The 17,519-nt window shown below is 43.9% G+C and overlaps 1 protein-coding gene across 3 annotated transcripts in view; it reads right to left on the bottom strand.

The window, feature by feature from the left end:
* Nucleotides 1-2,866: 2,866 nt before the first annotated feature.
* The window catches only part of SLC4A8 (solute carrier family 4 member 8), an 89,305-nt gene continuing 74,652 nt past the window's right edge, over nt 2,867-17,519 (bottom strand). For all 3 annotated transcript variants that reach the window (XM_037997100.2, XM_008003288.3, XM_037997101.2), the window contains 3 exons: nt 14,844-14,935; nt 13,024-13,119; nt 2,867-11,544 (listed from right to left, as the gene is read on the bottom strand). In XM_037997100.2, the coding sequence (XP_037853028.2) occupies nt 11,532-11,544; nt 13,024-13,119; nt 14,844-14,935 (201 nt within the window). In that variant the 3' untranslated portion in view covers nt 2,867-11,531. The remainder of the gene's footprint in view (nt 11,545-13,023; nt 13,120-14,843; nt 14,936-17,519) is intronic.

Raw genomic sequence — 17,519 nt, 5'->3', positions numbered from 1 at the left:
TATACACCAAAGATCAATGGCCAAATAAAGTACTAATGATCTTCCTACCAGGCAAACATTCCCTAACTCCAGATGAAAGGTGGAAATAGCGCTGGAGAACTTGGCGTAGACTAGGAGCCCGAGCAAAGTCTCTCTTCCTGTGAGTTAATACCTATAAACCACACAAAGACCACAGTGACTATGCCTCCTTTCCCCTGGACTCTAGGGGTCAACTCCACCACACAGCTGCAAATCCAAGCATCACAAGGGCAAGAGGAGGGAGGGCCTGCTGCTACCAGAGGAGGCTCAGAGGGCACATGGAGAGGAGCCTGCCTTAGCATGCGTGTGAATTCACTGACTCTTCCTTATTGACCCTATAAAGTAGGTAGTATTATCACTCCCATTTTGCAGGTGAAAAAACTGAGGCATAGATGAAGCAAGTAGCCCAAGGGCATACAGCTATGGGGGCAGAGCTGGGACTTGAACTCAGGCAAGTTTGTTCCTGATTGGCTTGTTATATATGATACACTGTCTCTTGCTAAAGGCCTCAATCATACCTTCAGCCTCTGGACAGGGAAGCTCTGTGCTTCCCTCTGTCTGTGAGCATGGACATCACAAGCAAGCGCGACCATGGAAAGTGTGCTCTGTCCAGGGAGCAACGCAGTGACTTGCAGGTTGTTCTTCTAAGTATGTGCCTGTGTGTCCAAACCAAACTAATGGGTCCCAACCAATTAGACACAAGCAAAATTAATTAATTAAACACAAGTAAAAGGTAAAAGGGGTAATTCTGTAGCCAGGTCTGTAACCGGGGAACAGCCTTTGGACATCACTAAGACAACTAGACACATCATTACTATGTCTCTCTGCCCTTGTTTCCTTCTAGGGGAAACGAAGTCACAACCCTGACAACAACACCCTTCACCTGCCATATTCTTTATCACTTGACTCTCACTCTTCCCCAGTTGGCCCAAATGTGGCTTCAGACCCAAAGGCCCCTAACCCATAGGCTGGCCAGGGACCTACAGTGTGGCCTGCTGAGAAATGACAAGCAATTGCATTCTCAGTCTTGGGAATCTCACTTTGGAAATACAGAGGCAATGAAGCTGTGAAGAGTGGGGGTTGAAGCGGAAAGAATCTGGAGGTGGTTAAGGCTGTGATAGTCTAGGCAGGAGAAACTGACATTGTAGCAGAGCTGAGTATTGTAGAGTGGAGAGCTGGAAGTGAAGCAGACACAGAAGAGCCTGGTCAAGGCAGAGAAGCAGCATTATGGCAGCTGACCTTCAACCCTGCCTGCAAAGAAGAATCATCTGGAGAGGGTTTCACAGATATTGGCACCTGGCTCCCCTCCAGAGAGTCTATGTAATTGGTGTAGAGTGGGACTCAGGTACTGAAGGGTTAGAAATCTCTCCACTGACCTTCAGAGGAGTTTCTTGGCCTCCCAGCATCCCTGCTGCTGAGGTTCGTGGCCCTCTACACTCTGGCTCCAGCTCTGCAGAGGCCCCGTGGTGCAGGTTCTCCTGGGTCCACTGGCAGTCACTTTGGGACATGTAATCACTCGCAACTCCTGCCTATCCTTTGATGACAGAACCCTGATTTTGAACAAGTATTAGAGTCGCAAAATGGTTAAGGAAGATGGGCCCAATCCCACAGGATTGCGTCTAATGGGTCCAAACCAAACATGACAATCCCATCCACATTTTCCCATCTTAGAGATGAGTATGTGACTCAGTTCTAACCAATGACATGGGAGGAAGGTGGCCTTTTGGGAAAGATTTTCCCCTTTTTAGAGAGAGAACGGGGGAAGCTAGAAAACCCCCTCACCCTATCTGCATTTGGAAGTTGTGCTGCAGATGTGACACCTGGAGCTTCAGGAGCCGTTTTGTGACTATGAGGGAGAAAGCCCAAGAGAACTGCAGAGAAGCTGACCAGAGCCCTGACAGGATTATTGCTGAATTAACCAACCCAGGAATCACCAACCTCCAAATTTTTTATTGCTTACTATGTGCTTACCATGAGTCAGGTGCTGTTCTAAGCACTTTTCCCTGATCAATTAATGGAATCTTTAACAACCCTGGGTGTGAAAATGATACATGTCATCTCTCTGCACCTGTACCCGAGCCCCTCCACAGTCCAAGGCATCAGAACTGGCTTGTTTCCTGCAGGAGCAGCCTTCCCATACTCTACTCAATGCAATCTAAGCGTGTCTCTCTGTGAGGCAAAGGGCATGATGTGCGTACTTTTGGGGTAAAGAATAGCCAAAAGATAGCAAAAGGCCTCAGAAGTAGTGAGCTCTCTGTCTGTAGGCCACAGGCCGTGCTGGCACTGGCTGTGTAATAAATGTCCACGCGGCGCCACATGTTCAGGACGTTTTCAGTGGGTGCCTTTCTTGGCACTCAATAAAGCTGCTGCTGGGCTCCCCCGCCCTTTCCTTTCACCCCCTCACTGCCCGCTCTACTCTCACTCCATTGCTTCCCTCTCCCCCTCTTCTCTAAGTCTCCAACAATGGGATATGAGAGGAAGAGAAACACAACACGCCTCCCCCACCCAAAAAAGCCAACTCTGGAGTGGCTGCAGATTTTTAAAATCTGAATTTCTAGGCGGAGTCCCTAAATATTAACAAGTACTCTCATCAGCCTGTTGTATCTTCAGAATGAGCTTTCTTTTCAGGCTGTTCTGCTCCCCCAACATAAGCTTAGCCATCCCATGAGAGAGGCCCTGACAGCCTCCTCCACGCTCTGCACAGGGAGATGCACACATCCCTCCTAGGGCACTCTCAGCAGTCACCACGCCTTTCTTCCCCCATCTTCACTCTCTCATTCACAAGCTCTGAAATTGGTCAGCATTGGCTCAGCCCCTTCATTTGGACTCAAAGAACACCACAGGTGCAAACAGTTTATACAGACTTTATTTTTCACCTATTGAGGCGAGCACACAAAAATCTGGGCAGGCAGAGGTCTATGAGATGCGGTGTCACAATTACCTGCCCTGGTTCACAGACACAGACCATGAGACTTGGTGGTGAGGGAAAGGGGTCTTGTTCTTACCACAAATTGCTATGGGATTATCACAATGACACATTTATTCCTGGTTCTATTTACATCATGGAGTGTGGAGAGGGTACATTTCTTACACTAAAAATATATACTTTGGAATCTCTAAAACAAAAATATCTCTATCTCTACATAAGACCCACTAGAAAGAAGAACATAGAAAACAAGGGAAATGTACCAGCACCTCGAGTTGTCCCCTTCCGAGGGAAGGTTGCTGTTCTCCATCTGACACCATGAGCTTGGAAGGGTAGCCAAATCTAACCAATCAGACAGACAGACACAGATAAACAAGAGGGAGGCTTTATGATCCTGGAGGAGTGAATATAGGGGAAAGGAAAGAGGAGGAGGATTTTGGCCTCTTCTACAGAAGGAGTAATTGCACAATCAGGTTGGTGCTTCTGTTTCCAGCATTATTGCACATGTGAAAAGCCTGCATGTTGAAGTCAATTGCAAACCTGCTAAGTGAAGCCCAAGCTCCGCTGATTTCTGCTGGGCTCAGAAAAGTGCCGTGGGTGGGTTCTCTCTCTCAAGAAATATTAATGCCATCAGCTAGAAGAAAAAGTTCTGTATTCTCCAATGCTGAAACTGGGTTAGGTTTAAGAAAAATGCTCTTCCTTTTCTCTTCAGAAGGATCAGAAACCATTCCCTTCCCTTTGAGCACAGAATCTGCTAAAAGAATTATGCCTATGGATGAATCATTCCATTTTCTGAATTTACTTATTGAAAAGGTTCACATAACACTCCTTTTCCTCTTTTCACACTTCAAGCAGTAATATAGTTCCTTTACAGCTCTTTTGGTTATGAATATTACCCTTCTTTCTGATGAAAAGATGTTAACTGACTCAACTGCCCATTCTCTATAATTAATATTAAGAGACCAAGGGAACCAAGAATCATAAAGGATAGGCTTAGTAGAAAATCATTTCTATTTGGCTTTGAAATGTGCTCTTCTGCTTAAACTGAAATATGGATGAAACTGAAGGCTTGGGAATTCTTTGTCCCTCACCCTAAATAGGGGAAATAACCATAAAGTCCCCTTTCAAAAAAGCCCTGGGACTGTCCAACTCCTCACCATTCTCACCACCCCCAGCTGGTGGTGGTTTTAGGACCTCTGACCAAGAAATTCTTTCCTCCAAAGAACTTGACAGACTGAGGAAAAGGCAGAACAGAGAGGAGAAAGGGGTGCTTGAAAAAGCCGAGACAGTAAAGGAGGGAGGAACTTGGATGATGTCTCATTTGGCCATTTCGGGTCTGCTTAAAGGACTTCTACCTAATGGGAGGCCTAACACCTATGACCAGAAGAAAGTCAAAAAGGCTGAAGTTCAGTGCAAGATTCCTGGATGCTCTGCTAGGATGTGGCTTGGAAACCTGAGAAGTTCAAGGAAAATCCAGGAACAAACTGGCAAAAACAACTGTTTAAAGTCCTGGAAGCAGGTGCTAACTCCCTTACAAAATAAAGTTAGAAAAGCTGATAAAGCGACAGAGAGAATATAGTGATAGCATTTCTGATGCTCGTAGAAAAAGCCAGGGGCTCTGGGGCCAAGCCTGCTCCTGTGTTTCAGGAAAACTAGAGATTCAGAACTTGGACACTGAAATCAATAGAGAAGATGCAGGGAGAATTACGAATTCCTTTACTAAGGGGGAAGTCTGGAGAGTTGAGTGGGTAGAAAATAAAGCAGGACTAAGAACTATCTTTTTTATACAACCAGAAACTACAGGTTCCCCAAGCCAGAGACTTCTTTTTTTTTTTTTTTTTTTTTTTTCTGAGACGGAGTCTCGCTCTGTCGCCCAGGCTGGAGTGCAGTGGCCGAATCTCGGCTCACTGCAAGCTCCGCCTCCCGGGTTTACGCCTTTTTCCTGCCTCAGCCTCCTGGGTAGCTGGGACTACAGGCGCCTGCCACCTCGCCCGGCTAGTTTTTTTGTATTTTTTTAGTAGAGACGGGGTTTCACCATGTTAGCCAGGATGGTCTCGATCTCCTGACCTTGTGATCCGCCCATCTCGGCCTCCCAAAGTGCTGGGATTACAGGCTTGAGCCACCGCGCCCAGCCGCCAGAGACTTCTTGAAGGTCACAGCTATCATAGTCTGAGATATCAACCAAGCCTGGGACTTAGCATATACCAGAATTTTATCAAATATTTATGATTAATTTAAAAGCCAATCACTGGCCAGGCGCAGTGGCTCACGCCTGTAATCCCAGCACTTTGGGAGGCCGAGGCGGGTGGATCATGAGGTCAAGAAATTGAAACCATCTGTCCAACATGGTGAAACCCTGTCTCTACCAAAAATATAAAAATTAGCTGGGCATGGTGGTGCACACCTGTAGTCCCAGCTACTCGGGAGGCTGAGGCAGGAGAATCTCTTGAAGTCAGGAGGCAGAGGTTGCAGTGAGTTGAGATCGCACCATTGCACTCCAGCCTAGCAACAGAGCAAGCCTCCTTCTCAAAAAAAGCAAAAAAACAAATTTAAAAAAAAAATCAAAAAACAAAAGCCAATCACATCCCAGACAAAGAGAAACAGTGACTCTTCACACCATCTTTTGGAAATATATGGTGTACCACCCCACTACCCCAAATCCAGGTCTCTACACATAAAGAGGTGGGGACAGAAGCTGTATGTGGAAAGAACACATCTCTTGGCAATCCTGTCTTCAGGAGTTGGAAGTCTCACGTAGCCACAAAGAGCCAGGCTGTGTTTTCTGCAACCAAACATATTTGGCAATTTCACAGTATGTTTCTGCTGGTCTTCACCTTCTCTCCAGACCTACTCTTCCCTAAAAGTTATGGCTAGCAAGTAATCCACCCACTTAGTAAGTCCAGTTCTTTTCATTTAGAGCTAAGATCCCACTTACCATCACTTTCTCAAATCTCTGGCCTCCCTCCCTTCCTACCTCTATACCACAAGCCTATCAGGCATTGGCCTGCCAACACTCAAACTGTTTCTGAAATCTCCCATTGTCATAAAAGAGGTGCCCCACTTCCCTGGCCCAAGCAAATATGGGCATGGAAATCACCTAACTACCTGCCTTGCTTTCCACTCCTATATTTTTCTCCTTCACACTGAGTTTAAACATCTTTTTCCATAGACGAATCTGTATTTGTTGTCAAACTACTCTTATCAGAGAAGTCTGAGATGGGAACCCCCGAGATGGGAGAATGGCCATATTTTGTTAATGTCCCTCCAGCTAGGTACACAAAGACTAGTAGTAACAATGAAATCTTATTGCTACACTCTCATCTGTCAACACACACACATGCAAATGCACACATGCGTGCACACACACACACACACACTGCTGCTGCTTCACCTCTACTCATTTCCTACCCCAAACACTGCCCACCCTGACTCTTTCCCCATAGGCACCAGCCACAGACCAAAGCAAGAAAGCAGCCAGGACTCGGGTTGAGTGTTTGGTGGAAGTTGGACAAGAGGAGGGAGTAAGACTAGGGAATGGTTCCTACCACAGAGATGAAACAGAAATAAGGCTGGCTATTGTTTGAGAAAAATTTAATGGCTTAAAAGGGTTGGCATGGCCTTCAAAAGTAACTAACAGACCCTGCCAAAGGAAACCAAGACAGGTCCCCTCAAGATATGGAGCACACATCAGTCTCCATATCCTTTGGGGAAAGCCTCCTACTTATTCCAGCGCAAGTCACACGTGCCGCAACCTCTACAGCAGAGGGCCATATTCCAGCCTGGTTAATACTGTACAGTGATAATGTGTGGCACCACCATACCAAATTAACAATGTGCACAATGATTGCATCCAGCATCATACCATCACTACGGCAACCTGTTGATGATCATCTAAGCCAACCTGATGGAAGGTATGTAAGCTGGTTACTAGCGGGATATGGAACAGACACATGCAAAATTCCAACAATCCCAGATAATACAGCTCACAGGCTTGGATTGTATCATGCAACGTTACATACTCTTACTGCTCTTTACAGAGATTCGAGAGATAACACCTATGCAAGGACTGTTGAAAACAGATTTAATACATTCAAAGCTCCTGCAGGAATCAGTGACATACACATCAGTTACCTACAGCTTGGTGTTTCTGCCTATGTTGCAAAAAAGTTGGGATAGCCTGGTGTCATAAAACCCTGATTGGAATACTGTCTGAAAAAGTTGGAGGATCTAATGGTTCTAATGGTTCAGGTTCATCTAGTGGCCCATGAGTAAAAGATGACAACACTTGTGATGATAAATAACTTCCTTAAAGATTTCGAGGCCAGGTGCAGTGGCTCACGCCTGTAATCCCAGCACTTTGGGAGGCCGAGGCGGGTGGATCACCTGAGGCCAGGAGTTTCAGACCAGCCTGGCCAACATGGTGAAACCTCGTCTCTATTAAAATACAAAAATTAGCTGGGCATGGTGGTGCACGCCTATAATCCTAGCTACTCGGGAGGCTGAGGCAGGAGAATCACTTGAACCCAGGAGGCAGAGGTTGCAATGAGATGAGATTGCGCCACTGCACTCCAGCCTGGGCGACAGAGTGAGACTTTGTCTCCAAAAAAAAAAAAAAAAAAAGTACGACTCTGCACTCATTTTGATTCCAGGAGTAACTGATGAAATCCCCAAACTCAGAAATGCTTGGAGATCCCTTGAGAAAGCCATCAGTCCTGTGTGGTTTCCCTCTGTGAAGGCAATTTGCCATCCAGATGCTGTGAAAATCACCACGACAGCCTTCCCTTGCCTCTGCAGCACTGTACCATGCCTCGGAAACAAGCTCCACCATGAGAAATTACCACCAAGGAAAACCAATTCCAGGAGGAATTCCTGAAACTAAGCTCAAGGATGCATCTGCTGAAAGGTCAGACAGGTTGGCCAATCAACATTCACAGATGAGCAATGGGAAATCCTGCAATCATGTGGAGTGACCCATGAAATCGTCTAGGCAACTCTTGGAGACAAAAAAAAGAGAAGAGAATCACCATCATCTGCAACAGGCGACAGTCCATAGGGACCCATGGGTTTAAAAAAAAAATCGAACCTCACAAAGAGATTCAACAATCAGCTAATGAGTCAAAGGCCACAACCAGTATCCTGTAAGAAACAACGTCAGACCACGAGGATGACAGGAAATCACCATGTCCAAAAAGACCAGACTAGACAAAACCAACCATGCCCCTTGAGCACTTGCCATAAGAGATCCTGGTGCCATCTCTTTCTCTAGCCACACAAGAGGAGGGCCGCACTTCCAAGACAGTTCCAACTCAAGAGGTTACCCTTAAAACCTCTTGATGAAAAGAAAGAGAGGGGACAAAGTTGAGTCTGATGTCAGTAGTGAACTGGCTGAAACACTGGATTGATCAAAGAATTTTAGCATCCTATAGATGGTAAGTTTGATGCAGTGTACTTGGCCTTTGACACATTAGCAAGCATAATTGAGAAAAAATTCAAGATCCTTGATGGAAACTTGGAGAAACTTCAAACTGATATATCATTCATGCATTCTAGAGCCATCAAGGGATACCTCCTACTGGGAATTTTTTTTTTTTTTTTTTTGAGACGGAATCTTGCTCTGTTGCCCAGGCTGGAGAGCAGTGAGTGGTGTGATCTCGGCTCACTGCAAGCTCTGCCTCCCGGGTTCACACCATTCTCCTGCCTCAGCCTCCTGAGTAGCTGGGACTACAGGCGTCTGCCACCACGTCCGGCTAATTTTTTTGTATTTTTAGTAGAGACGGGGTTTCACCGTGTTAGTCAGGATGGTCTCGATCTCCTGACCTTGTGATCTGCCCGCCTCGGCCTCCCAAAGTGCTGGGAGTACAGGCGTGAGCCACAGAGCCTGGCCGGGAAGTTTTATTCTGCATCACTTGCAGGGATATCAGACCCTCCTCCAGCTGTCCTCACACTTGCTGTGCAGGCTGCTGGAACCACTGCTGGGACCTACAATCCCGAGAGTGACTGGTAACCACCATGCACAAAGGTGAACTGCAACTGTACGGAGGCAACTGAGCACCACACCCACAGAGCCAAGATCATCCAACCCATTCGCCCAACCCCAACCATCACCTCATGGCAAAACCACCCAAATCCCTTCCCATCTTCACTCACAATCCCCCATAGAGTTTGCCCCAACAACACACCAAATCATATTTTTTTAAAGTAGCTAACATTCCTAAGGCGCAGTGATCTGGGAGGGTCTAGCTCGAGAAGTACCCTAAAGTGCACAGGTGGTCCTATACCCATACTACACAGAGTTAAAGAAGGCTCCTCCCCTCAAGCAGTCAAGGCAGCACAAGGCAACAGTGTGTTAGGAGAGGCATTTTTCTGAGTGATACTCTCACCCAGTTTTGATACACTCCTAACAGTTGTGCTGAGGCTAGGGAAAGAGGTGAAATGGTCATCAACCTCCCCACACAGAGGTGGCAGGAAAAGATGGGAGGGTCAAGATAGGACAAGAAAGGGGAGATGTTCTCAGGGAACAATGAGGATGAAAAAGAGGCAAGCTTAAGGAAGCAGCCGGAGAGGGACAAGGGAAAAGTCTGCAAGAAGGCTTATCCTCCTGACAGGCTGCCTTTTAATTCTTCCCAATTAGGTAGGTAAATGAGTACAATTACTACAGCTATCCTAAAGTGATAAAATGTGAAGCTTTGGCTCATGAAGATTTTAATGCCCATATAGGTTCAAAGAAGCATGACCTATCCTGTCTGCACCATATATATATGAAAGGAAGCTAAGGCTGTTTCCAAAACAGCCTTGTGATAGAAATGAGACAAACCAGGAACAATACCCACGATTCAAAGGAACATCATTTTAATATCTGAAAGTAGCATAATGTTCAGCCAATAGGCATTGGTACAACCATACATACTGCTTGTTTACAGCAGGCATCCCTTCTGAGTGGTTGGCATCTGTCCTGTACCAGTTGTTAAATATTTTGAAAATCATCTCTGTATTAAAATAATTGTGGCCCTAGGAGATAGGGAATATGAAATAAATGAAGGATTCCTTTAACATCAAAGGTCTTTAGAGTAAGACTAGAATACATTAGTATATTTTAAAAGTCTAAGGAATGCAAAATTCAATAAAGTGATATAGCCAACCCTTCACCTAAGAAAGAAAAACACATTGGGAAACTTCCCACTGTACAAAGATTTTCCAGGATGGAAAACTAACATGATAGAATTCTCTGGGTGCTGATGGGCTTGCTAATTACATTCTGTGCACAAAGGAGGGAAAGATTTATAAGCACTGGATCCCAAATACTTTACATTCATTGAAACATAGAAGAGAAGAGAAAAACCATGAATGTAGTTTTAAATTAAATATCAAAACTAATTTCACCACTTACAGTTCATTTCCCAGTGTGACTTTTTGCATCTGAGAGCCAGAATGTTTGTCAACCAAAAGAAATCCATGATGATGAAGAAACCACATGGCTGAAGGTGATTTTGGTCCATTGAACTGATGATCGTTCACTACTAAGGCAGTTAAGGAGACAGTACGTAAGCACTTGGATCTCACCAGGATGGAATTGGAATGTATCCTCAAGAGACAGCAGCAAGAAGTCGAAGAGTCCCGCAAAATGGCCAATAAAAACACCATATCCTCCTTTCTATTCACAAACAACTATTATCAAATCTTTCCCAGATATCTAGAAAGCAGACACTATGACAAATCTTCAGGCTAGGAAGTCCTTCCTGGTATCTAAACTAATTCCTTCTATTGCAATCTAAGCTCAATCTCTTACTCTATCCTCAATGAAAACCAAGAGAAGTTGCTCATCCTCACTTGTTGTTGATTTTCCGGGGATCCTTTTCCTATCTAAGCGACACAACTCAAATGTCCCTTCTTGGCCCTTGTATCATCCAAGGTTCTTGCCAGTTATGCAGGCTGCTGCTAGGGAGTGATGGAGATGCACTCAAGTCAGAGGCATCTTCTGGCTGTGGTGGCAGGCACTGCCAATGCCCAGATCACAGATCTTCCTGGTAGCTGACCTCCTGACAATCTCTGGGTCTGACCAGCATCCCCCAGGGGAGGTAATCAAACCAAGGCCCAGGGCTGCCTAGGAGCCTGCAGGCACTAAAAGCACTGGAGAGCCAGAGAGGATTTCCTCTCTGTTCCCCTCCTACTCCGCACTCCATCCTTTAGGAAGAGGGACCTCACTGAAGGACTCCTCAGCGGCAGAATGAATCCATATGGCTTGGCAGGCCAGCAGAGAATTTCAGAGAAAATGTCTGGAAAATGGGAAGCTAGGTCTTCAATGGTGGCTGTTCTAAAGTGAAAAAGAAGGAAGAAGAGGAGAAGAACCAACAGGAGGTGGTCTTCTGCTTCCACATTCACATCTGGTGACTGGCTGCTGGTATGGGGATAGCTGGATGCCCTCCAATGCACACCAAAAATAACTGAATGCTTCAGCATGGCTTTGAGATGACCAAGGACAGGGCCAGACTTGGTCTTGCTTCTTCTCTGAGAGACTCGCCATTTTCTCTGTAACCAGAACTTCCCTGAGGCACCACACGGCCCAAATCTTCCATCCCAGCAAAGACTCTTAGTTGAAGAGACTGAATAAAAGTGTTACAATTAGACAAAAAGGGAACATATGATTCATTCCTCCTTTTAACACAATACTTTGAAGATGTCACCACAATTTGGATCTGGCTATATTTTAAGTTCATTTACAAGTAGACTAGTTCTCAACTAAAAATAACCATGTGCGTTATACATTTCGACAGCTGCCTGGATTTTCCTCCGAAGGAAACAAGATTCTATATTTCACTCACATTCAGCAGAGATTCATTTTAACCCATTCGATGAAGACATAAATCACCACTACCACCCACTGGTGGCTGTGACTTTTCAGAGCACTTTAATTTCTCCTCAGAGTAGCCTCAGGAGTGGGGCAGTGGGTTATTATTATCTCCATTGCTAAGTAAACTGAATGCCAGAAACAGTGGTCTGTCAAGTTATACATGGAATTAATCAAAGGACCAGGTCTCCTGATTCCCAGCTTATTTATTTATTTTTTTTAACTAGAAAAGTTGACTTTAAGAAGGCCTCAGATTTTGTCTTCAGTTATTTACTTATACTTAAATGGTATTTGGACTAAACTATTTAAGAAATTTGGGCATATAGCCTACCTCAGTGCAGGCAAAAATGCCTCAAGTTCTTCCATTTTCTTCATTAACCTGATTAAGGTTGATCTATGCTATTAGCAAATGATATACAGAATTTGGTTTCAAAACAGAAAACCAGTTGCGGCTGGGTGCACTGGCCCATGCCTGTAATCCCAGCACTTTGGGAGGCCAAGGTAGGAGGATCGCTTGAGTCCAGGAGTTCCAGACCAGCCTGGGCAACACAGTAAATCGTCGTCTCTATAAAAATACAAAAATTAGCCGGCAGGGGTGGCATGCACCTGTACTCCCAGCTACTTGGGAGGCTGAGGCAGAAGGATTGCTTGAGCCCGGATGGCAGAGATTATAGTGAGCTGAGATTGTGCCATTGCACTCCAGCCTGGGAGACAGAGAGTGACTGTCTCAAAAAAACAAAAAAAGAAAAAAAAGAAAAAAAAAAACAGTTACAATTTAGTATTTCAAAAATCTTTACTTGTTGTTAGTTCTCATTATGTAACAAGTTAAACACGTTAAAGAATGTATCAGTACTATCAACACTATCTGAATATTTTAGCAATTTTCTACCTAGTGTGGTTGTAGTAACCAGAGACATGCCCTTTAGATTCTGAAATGAGAACTAGAAAGAGGATTAAAGGAAATAAACAGGCAAAGCAAATTTATATGCCAAAATAATCCCATTCAGACCTTGAACCTGTGTAAACGGGCTGCTTAAAACACCCTGACCAAATATTTAGAAAACATTTTTACTTTTTAAAGGTTTATAGCTATTCTTATGCAGTTAGCAGCAGTTCCTGGAAGTGCTATTTATTACACAAATTCCATTTTACAACTAAAACACATTTTACCTTCAATATTGCCATTGTCAAAAGCCAGAAATAAAAAAAAATCAGATGTTACAGTTCGCTTTACCTCTTTTCCTTTGCATTTCCAGAATTCATACTGAGAGCTTTCCAGACTGTAGTTTTAGGCATTTCATCAGATATATTAATCTCAGAGGGGTCACATCTGAAATCAGCGATTAGGACAGTGACTGTCAGACATACAAATAAAATACGTATCGCAGTCTATAATGATCACTGCCCCACCAGAAGGGAAAAGATGAGGTTTGAGACCACCCAGCTAACAGCTCTCAGGAACTCTGGGAACAAGATAAAGTCTGATCTTTCTTCTGCAGCCACTGAGGTCAGAATGGGAAGAGGCAAGGTGGCCCATGAGATGGTGCTGAAAGCTGGGCTGGTGTGTCACATGGCAGCCAGTTCTGCCCCAACAACTGTGCACTTCTCCGAAGGGCCTCACTGGAGATGCTGCTGACAACGCTATGCTATCAACAGTGTAGCATCAGGAACTACCACTTACTGAGCACTAGCTGTATGCCAGGCACTTTTCATTCATGTCCTCATTTACACAGTCAAATCTCTTCTGTTCATAGTTCACAAAGGACTTTCCTAATATCTTAACTATTATAGCAACAGAGATTATTAACATCCTCATTTTGAAGATGCAGAAATGAAACCTCTCAGAGCTAAGTGACTATCCAAGGTCAAACAACAGCAAGTAGGGAATCAAGACCTTGAACCCAGCCCTTGATTTCCTAGAAACAGAATAGTTTGATGTTTTCTGCAAGCCAGATTATCTCCTTTTAAAATGCCAAGAGAGGAGGCAGCATCCTGTTAAAGGGGAAACATTGTTCCTACTTTGCCACCAGATAAATCAAGCTCACAGCTCCTTCCACAACAACGTGTAGAAAGTTTATTAAGAACCAAGACTATTATTAAGAAAAAGAGTGTCCTAATTTCCCCCACCGTATAAACCACAACCAACTCAATGATTCAGCAATAAATTCTTCAGAATCTCAATGACCCAGATATCCTGCTCTCTTCCTTCTCTGCTCCCTCTTGACCTCTAGGTTTTTCAGCCTGTGGTACCTAGAGGTACACAGTGCTATGTGTATCTCTTCCAATTCAGAAACAAGATGCCAGGAGTAAAACCATGAATGGACCAATTTAGTTTCCTGTCATTTGTGGTGAGCAATAGGTTTGACAGAGAAAGGAGCTAAAATCATTGGGAGAAGTAAGTAATTTTCATGATCCCAGTTCAATTCCCCCTTGCTCACAGAACTACAGATGCCACAAGCCAGGCTAACATTGACTATTTCTGCCTATCCCCAAAAGCTTGCCCAAGCATTGGAATTTCATGCCTACGAGGCTGAGAACTCTCTGGAAATAAAGACCACGTCCTTTTCATCTTTGGAAGATGGCAAGGAAAGGCAGAAGGAGCACTGGTTTGAGGAATAGAAGACAGACCAGGGTTTGAATCCTAATCTTTCTATTCAGCAACATTGTAACATTGGATAAACTGCCTAAAACCCTCTAAGACTTAGTTTCTTCACTTATACAAATGTGGATAGTGATATTCATATGAGTACAGGTTAACTGACAACACAAAAGTAAACCCTCTAGCACAATCCCAGTACAAAGGAGGCACTCAGTACATTGACTTTCTTACCTCTCTTCTCCTTGTGATTCTTATAACCTGATATAGTGCCTGGTACATAGCAGGTATTCAATAAACAATGAGATGGAAAAGGTATTTTCACAGGATGGAACTGGGAAGCTGAATGTTTAGCTCTTTATGCTAGCAGCTGCATGTGTGACACCACCACCACCACAAAGCCAGAACACTTAGAGAATAACCCAAAAAGTAAACTCTTTGGTGTTTGGAAGTTTTACCTGCAACTGACGCTCTTTCCAGGACTACTTAGTAACTTCCTGCTCTCTAAGGGGAACTTGTCTCCCCCAATCTCTAACATTTTCTCAGCCTCCTGGAAGAAAAATAAACATTATTATATCTCGGACCAAGTAAGACCATAAGTTCACCAGACCATTCTTCTACCACAATTTCTACCTAATTTCATTGCACATTTATTATAAACAATATGATTAGGTTCTTTCATAGATTTGAGTTACCACAAAATGAGAGACAACCAGATATTTATACATGTGGAATAGCATTCAAAAAAGAAAAAAAGAAAACGTCAATCTGAGTAAACCTCTAGATCTAATGACCAATTTACTACAATACAGCAGACAGAAGAACATTTTAAATGACACCAAGGGATACATTTAGCAAAATATAAATGGTGAGAAGCCCTAGAGGTCAAACACCCTGTTTCTTCAATTTTAAAAATATGGAAAGGGAACCCCCAAAAAGATTTAAGAAAGATATCAACCAATTGCAATATATGGCTCTTCTTTGGATTCTAATTCAAATAAACAAATTATTAACAATAAGAAGTCTTTTCTTTCTACCTTTGTAGGTTTAAAATAATCCAAAATGTAGGCTGGGCGTGGTGGCTCATGCCTGTAATCCCAGCACTTTGGGAGGCCGAGGTGGGCAGATCATGAGGTCAGGAGATCGAGACCATCCTGACGAACACAGTAAAACCCCGTCTCTACTAAAAATATAAAAAATTAGCCAGGTGTGGTGGTGGGCACCTGTAGTCCTAGCTACTCGGGAGGCTGAAGCAGGAGAATGGCGTGAACCCGGAAGGCGGAGGTTGCAGTGAGCCGAGATCACGCCACTGCACTCCAGCCTGGGTGAGAGAGCAAGACTCCGTCTCAAAAAAAAAACAAAAATAAAAATAATAAAATAATAATAATAATCCATAAGGTAAAAGATCTCTACTAAGAGAACTATAAAACACTGCTGAAAGAGATCAGGCTGGCCGGGTGCAGTGGCTCACATCTGGAATCCCAGTACTTTGGGAGGCTGAGGCGGGTGGATCACGAGGTCAGGAGCTCAAGACCAGCCTGGCCAATATAGTGAAACCCTGTCTCTACTAAAAATACAAAAATTAGTAGGGTGTGGTGGTGTGCACCTGTAGTCCCAGCTACTTGGGAGGTTGAGACAGGAGAGTCGCTTGAACCTGGGAGGCGGAGGTTGCAGTGAGCCGAGATCACACCACTGCACTCCAGCGTGGGTGACAGAGCGAGACTCCATCTCAAAAAAAAAAAAGGTCAGGCACAGTGGCTCATGCCTTAATCCAAACACTTTGGGAGGCCAAGGCAGGCAGATCACTTGAGGTCAGGAGTTTGAGACCACCGTGGTCAACATGGCAAAACCTCGTCTCTACTAAAAATACAAAAATTAGCCCAGGCGTGATGGCAGGCACCTGTAATCCCAGCTACTCAGGAGGCTGAGGGAGGAGAATCGCTTGAACCTGGAAGCAGGAGGTTGTAGTGAGCTGAAATCACGCCATTGCCCTCCAGCCTTGGCAACAGAGCAAGACTCTGTCTCAAAACAAACAAACAAACAAACAAAAAACACACTGCTGAAAGAAAACAGAGATGATTTCTTTTTCAGAGAATCATCTCTAATCTGACTTCTTTTTCAGAGAATCATCTCTGATTTCTTTCAGCAATGTTTTGTAGTTCTTGTAGAGCTCTTTCATGTTTTTGATTAGGTGTATTCCTAGGTATTTCATTTTCTTTGTGGCTATTGTAGTTAGGATTGTGTTCTTGGTTAAAAGAAGACATATAAGTGGCCAACACACAGATTAAAAAATGGTCAACATCATGCATCATTAGAGACGCAATCAGAACCACAAAGAGACTCCATCTCACATCAGTCAGAATGACTATTATTAAAAAGTCAAAAAATAACAGATGTTGGCATGGTCGTGGAGAAAACGGAACATTTCTACACTGTTGGTGGGAATGCAAATTAGTTCAGCCCCTGTTGAAAGCAGTTTGGAGATTTCTCAAAGAACTGAAAATAGAACTAGCATTAGACCCAACAATCCCATTACTTGGTATATACCCAAAGGAAAAGAAATTGTTCTGTCAAAAAGACATCTGCACTCATATATTTATTGTAGCACTATCAACAATAGCAAAGAAATGGAATCAATCCAGGTGCCCATCAATGGCGGATTGGTAAAGAAACTGTAGTACATATATACCATGGAATACTATGCAGCCATAATGAGAACAAAACCATGTCCTTTGCAGCAACATGGATGCAGCTGGAGGCCATTACCCTAAGTGAACTGATGCAGGAACAAAAAACCAAATAATGCATGTTCTCATTTATAAGTGGAAGCTAAACATTGGGTACACATGGACACAAAGATGGGAACAAAAACACTGGGAATTCCAAAAGGGGGAAGGCAGGGGAAGGGTTGGAGAACTACCTATCCGGTACTATATTCACTGCTTGAGCGACAGGATCATTAGAGGCCCAAAACTCAGCATAACTCAACACACCCATGTAACAAACCTGCACATGCCCTGAATCTAAAATAACTTATTCATTTATTTATTTATTTGTTTATTTATTTATTTATTTATTTATTTTCAGAGACGGAGTCTCGCTGTGTCGGCCAGGCTGGAGCACAGTGGCGCGAT

The sequence above is a fragment of the Chlorocebus sabaeus genome, chromosome 11, assembly GCF_047675955.1.
Source record: "Chlorocebus sabaeus isolate Y175 chromosome 11, mChlSab1.0.hap1, whole genome shotgun sequence".
NCBI lineage: Eukaryota > Metazoa > Chordata > Mammalia > Primates > Cercopithecidae > Chlorocebus > Chlorocebus sabaeus.
The sequence above is the reverse complement of the archived record's forward strand: the minus strand, read 5'-3'. Positions and strand labels throughout refer to the sequence as shown.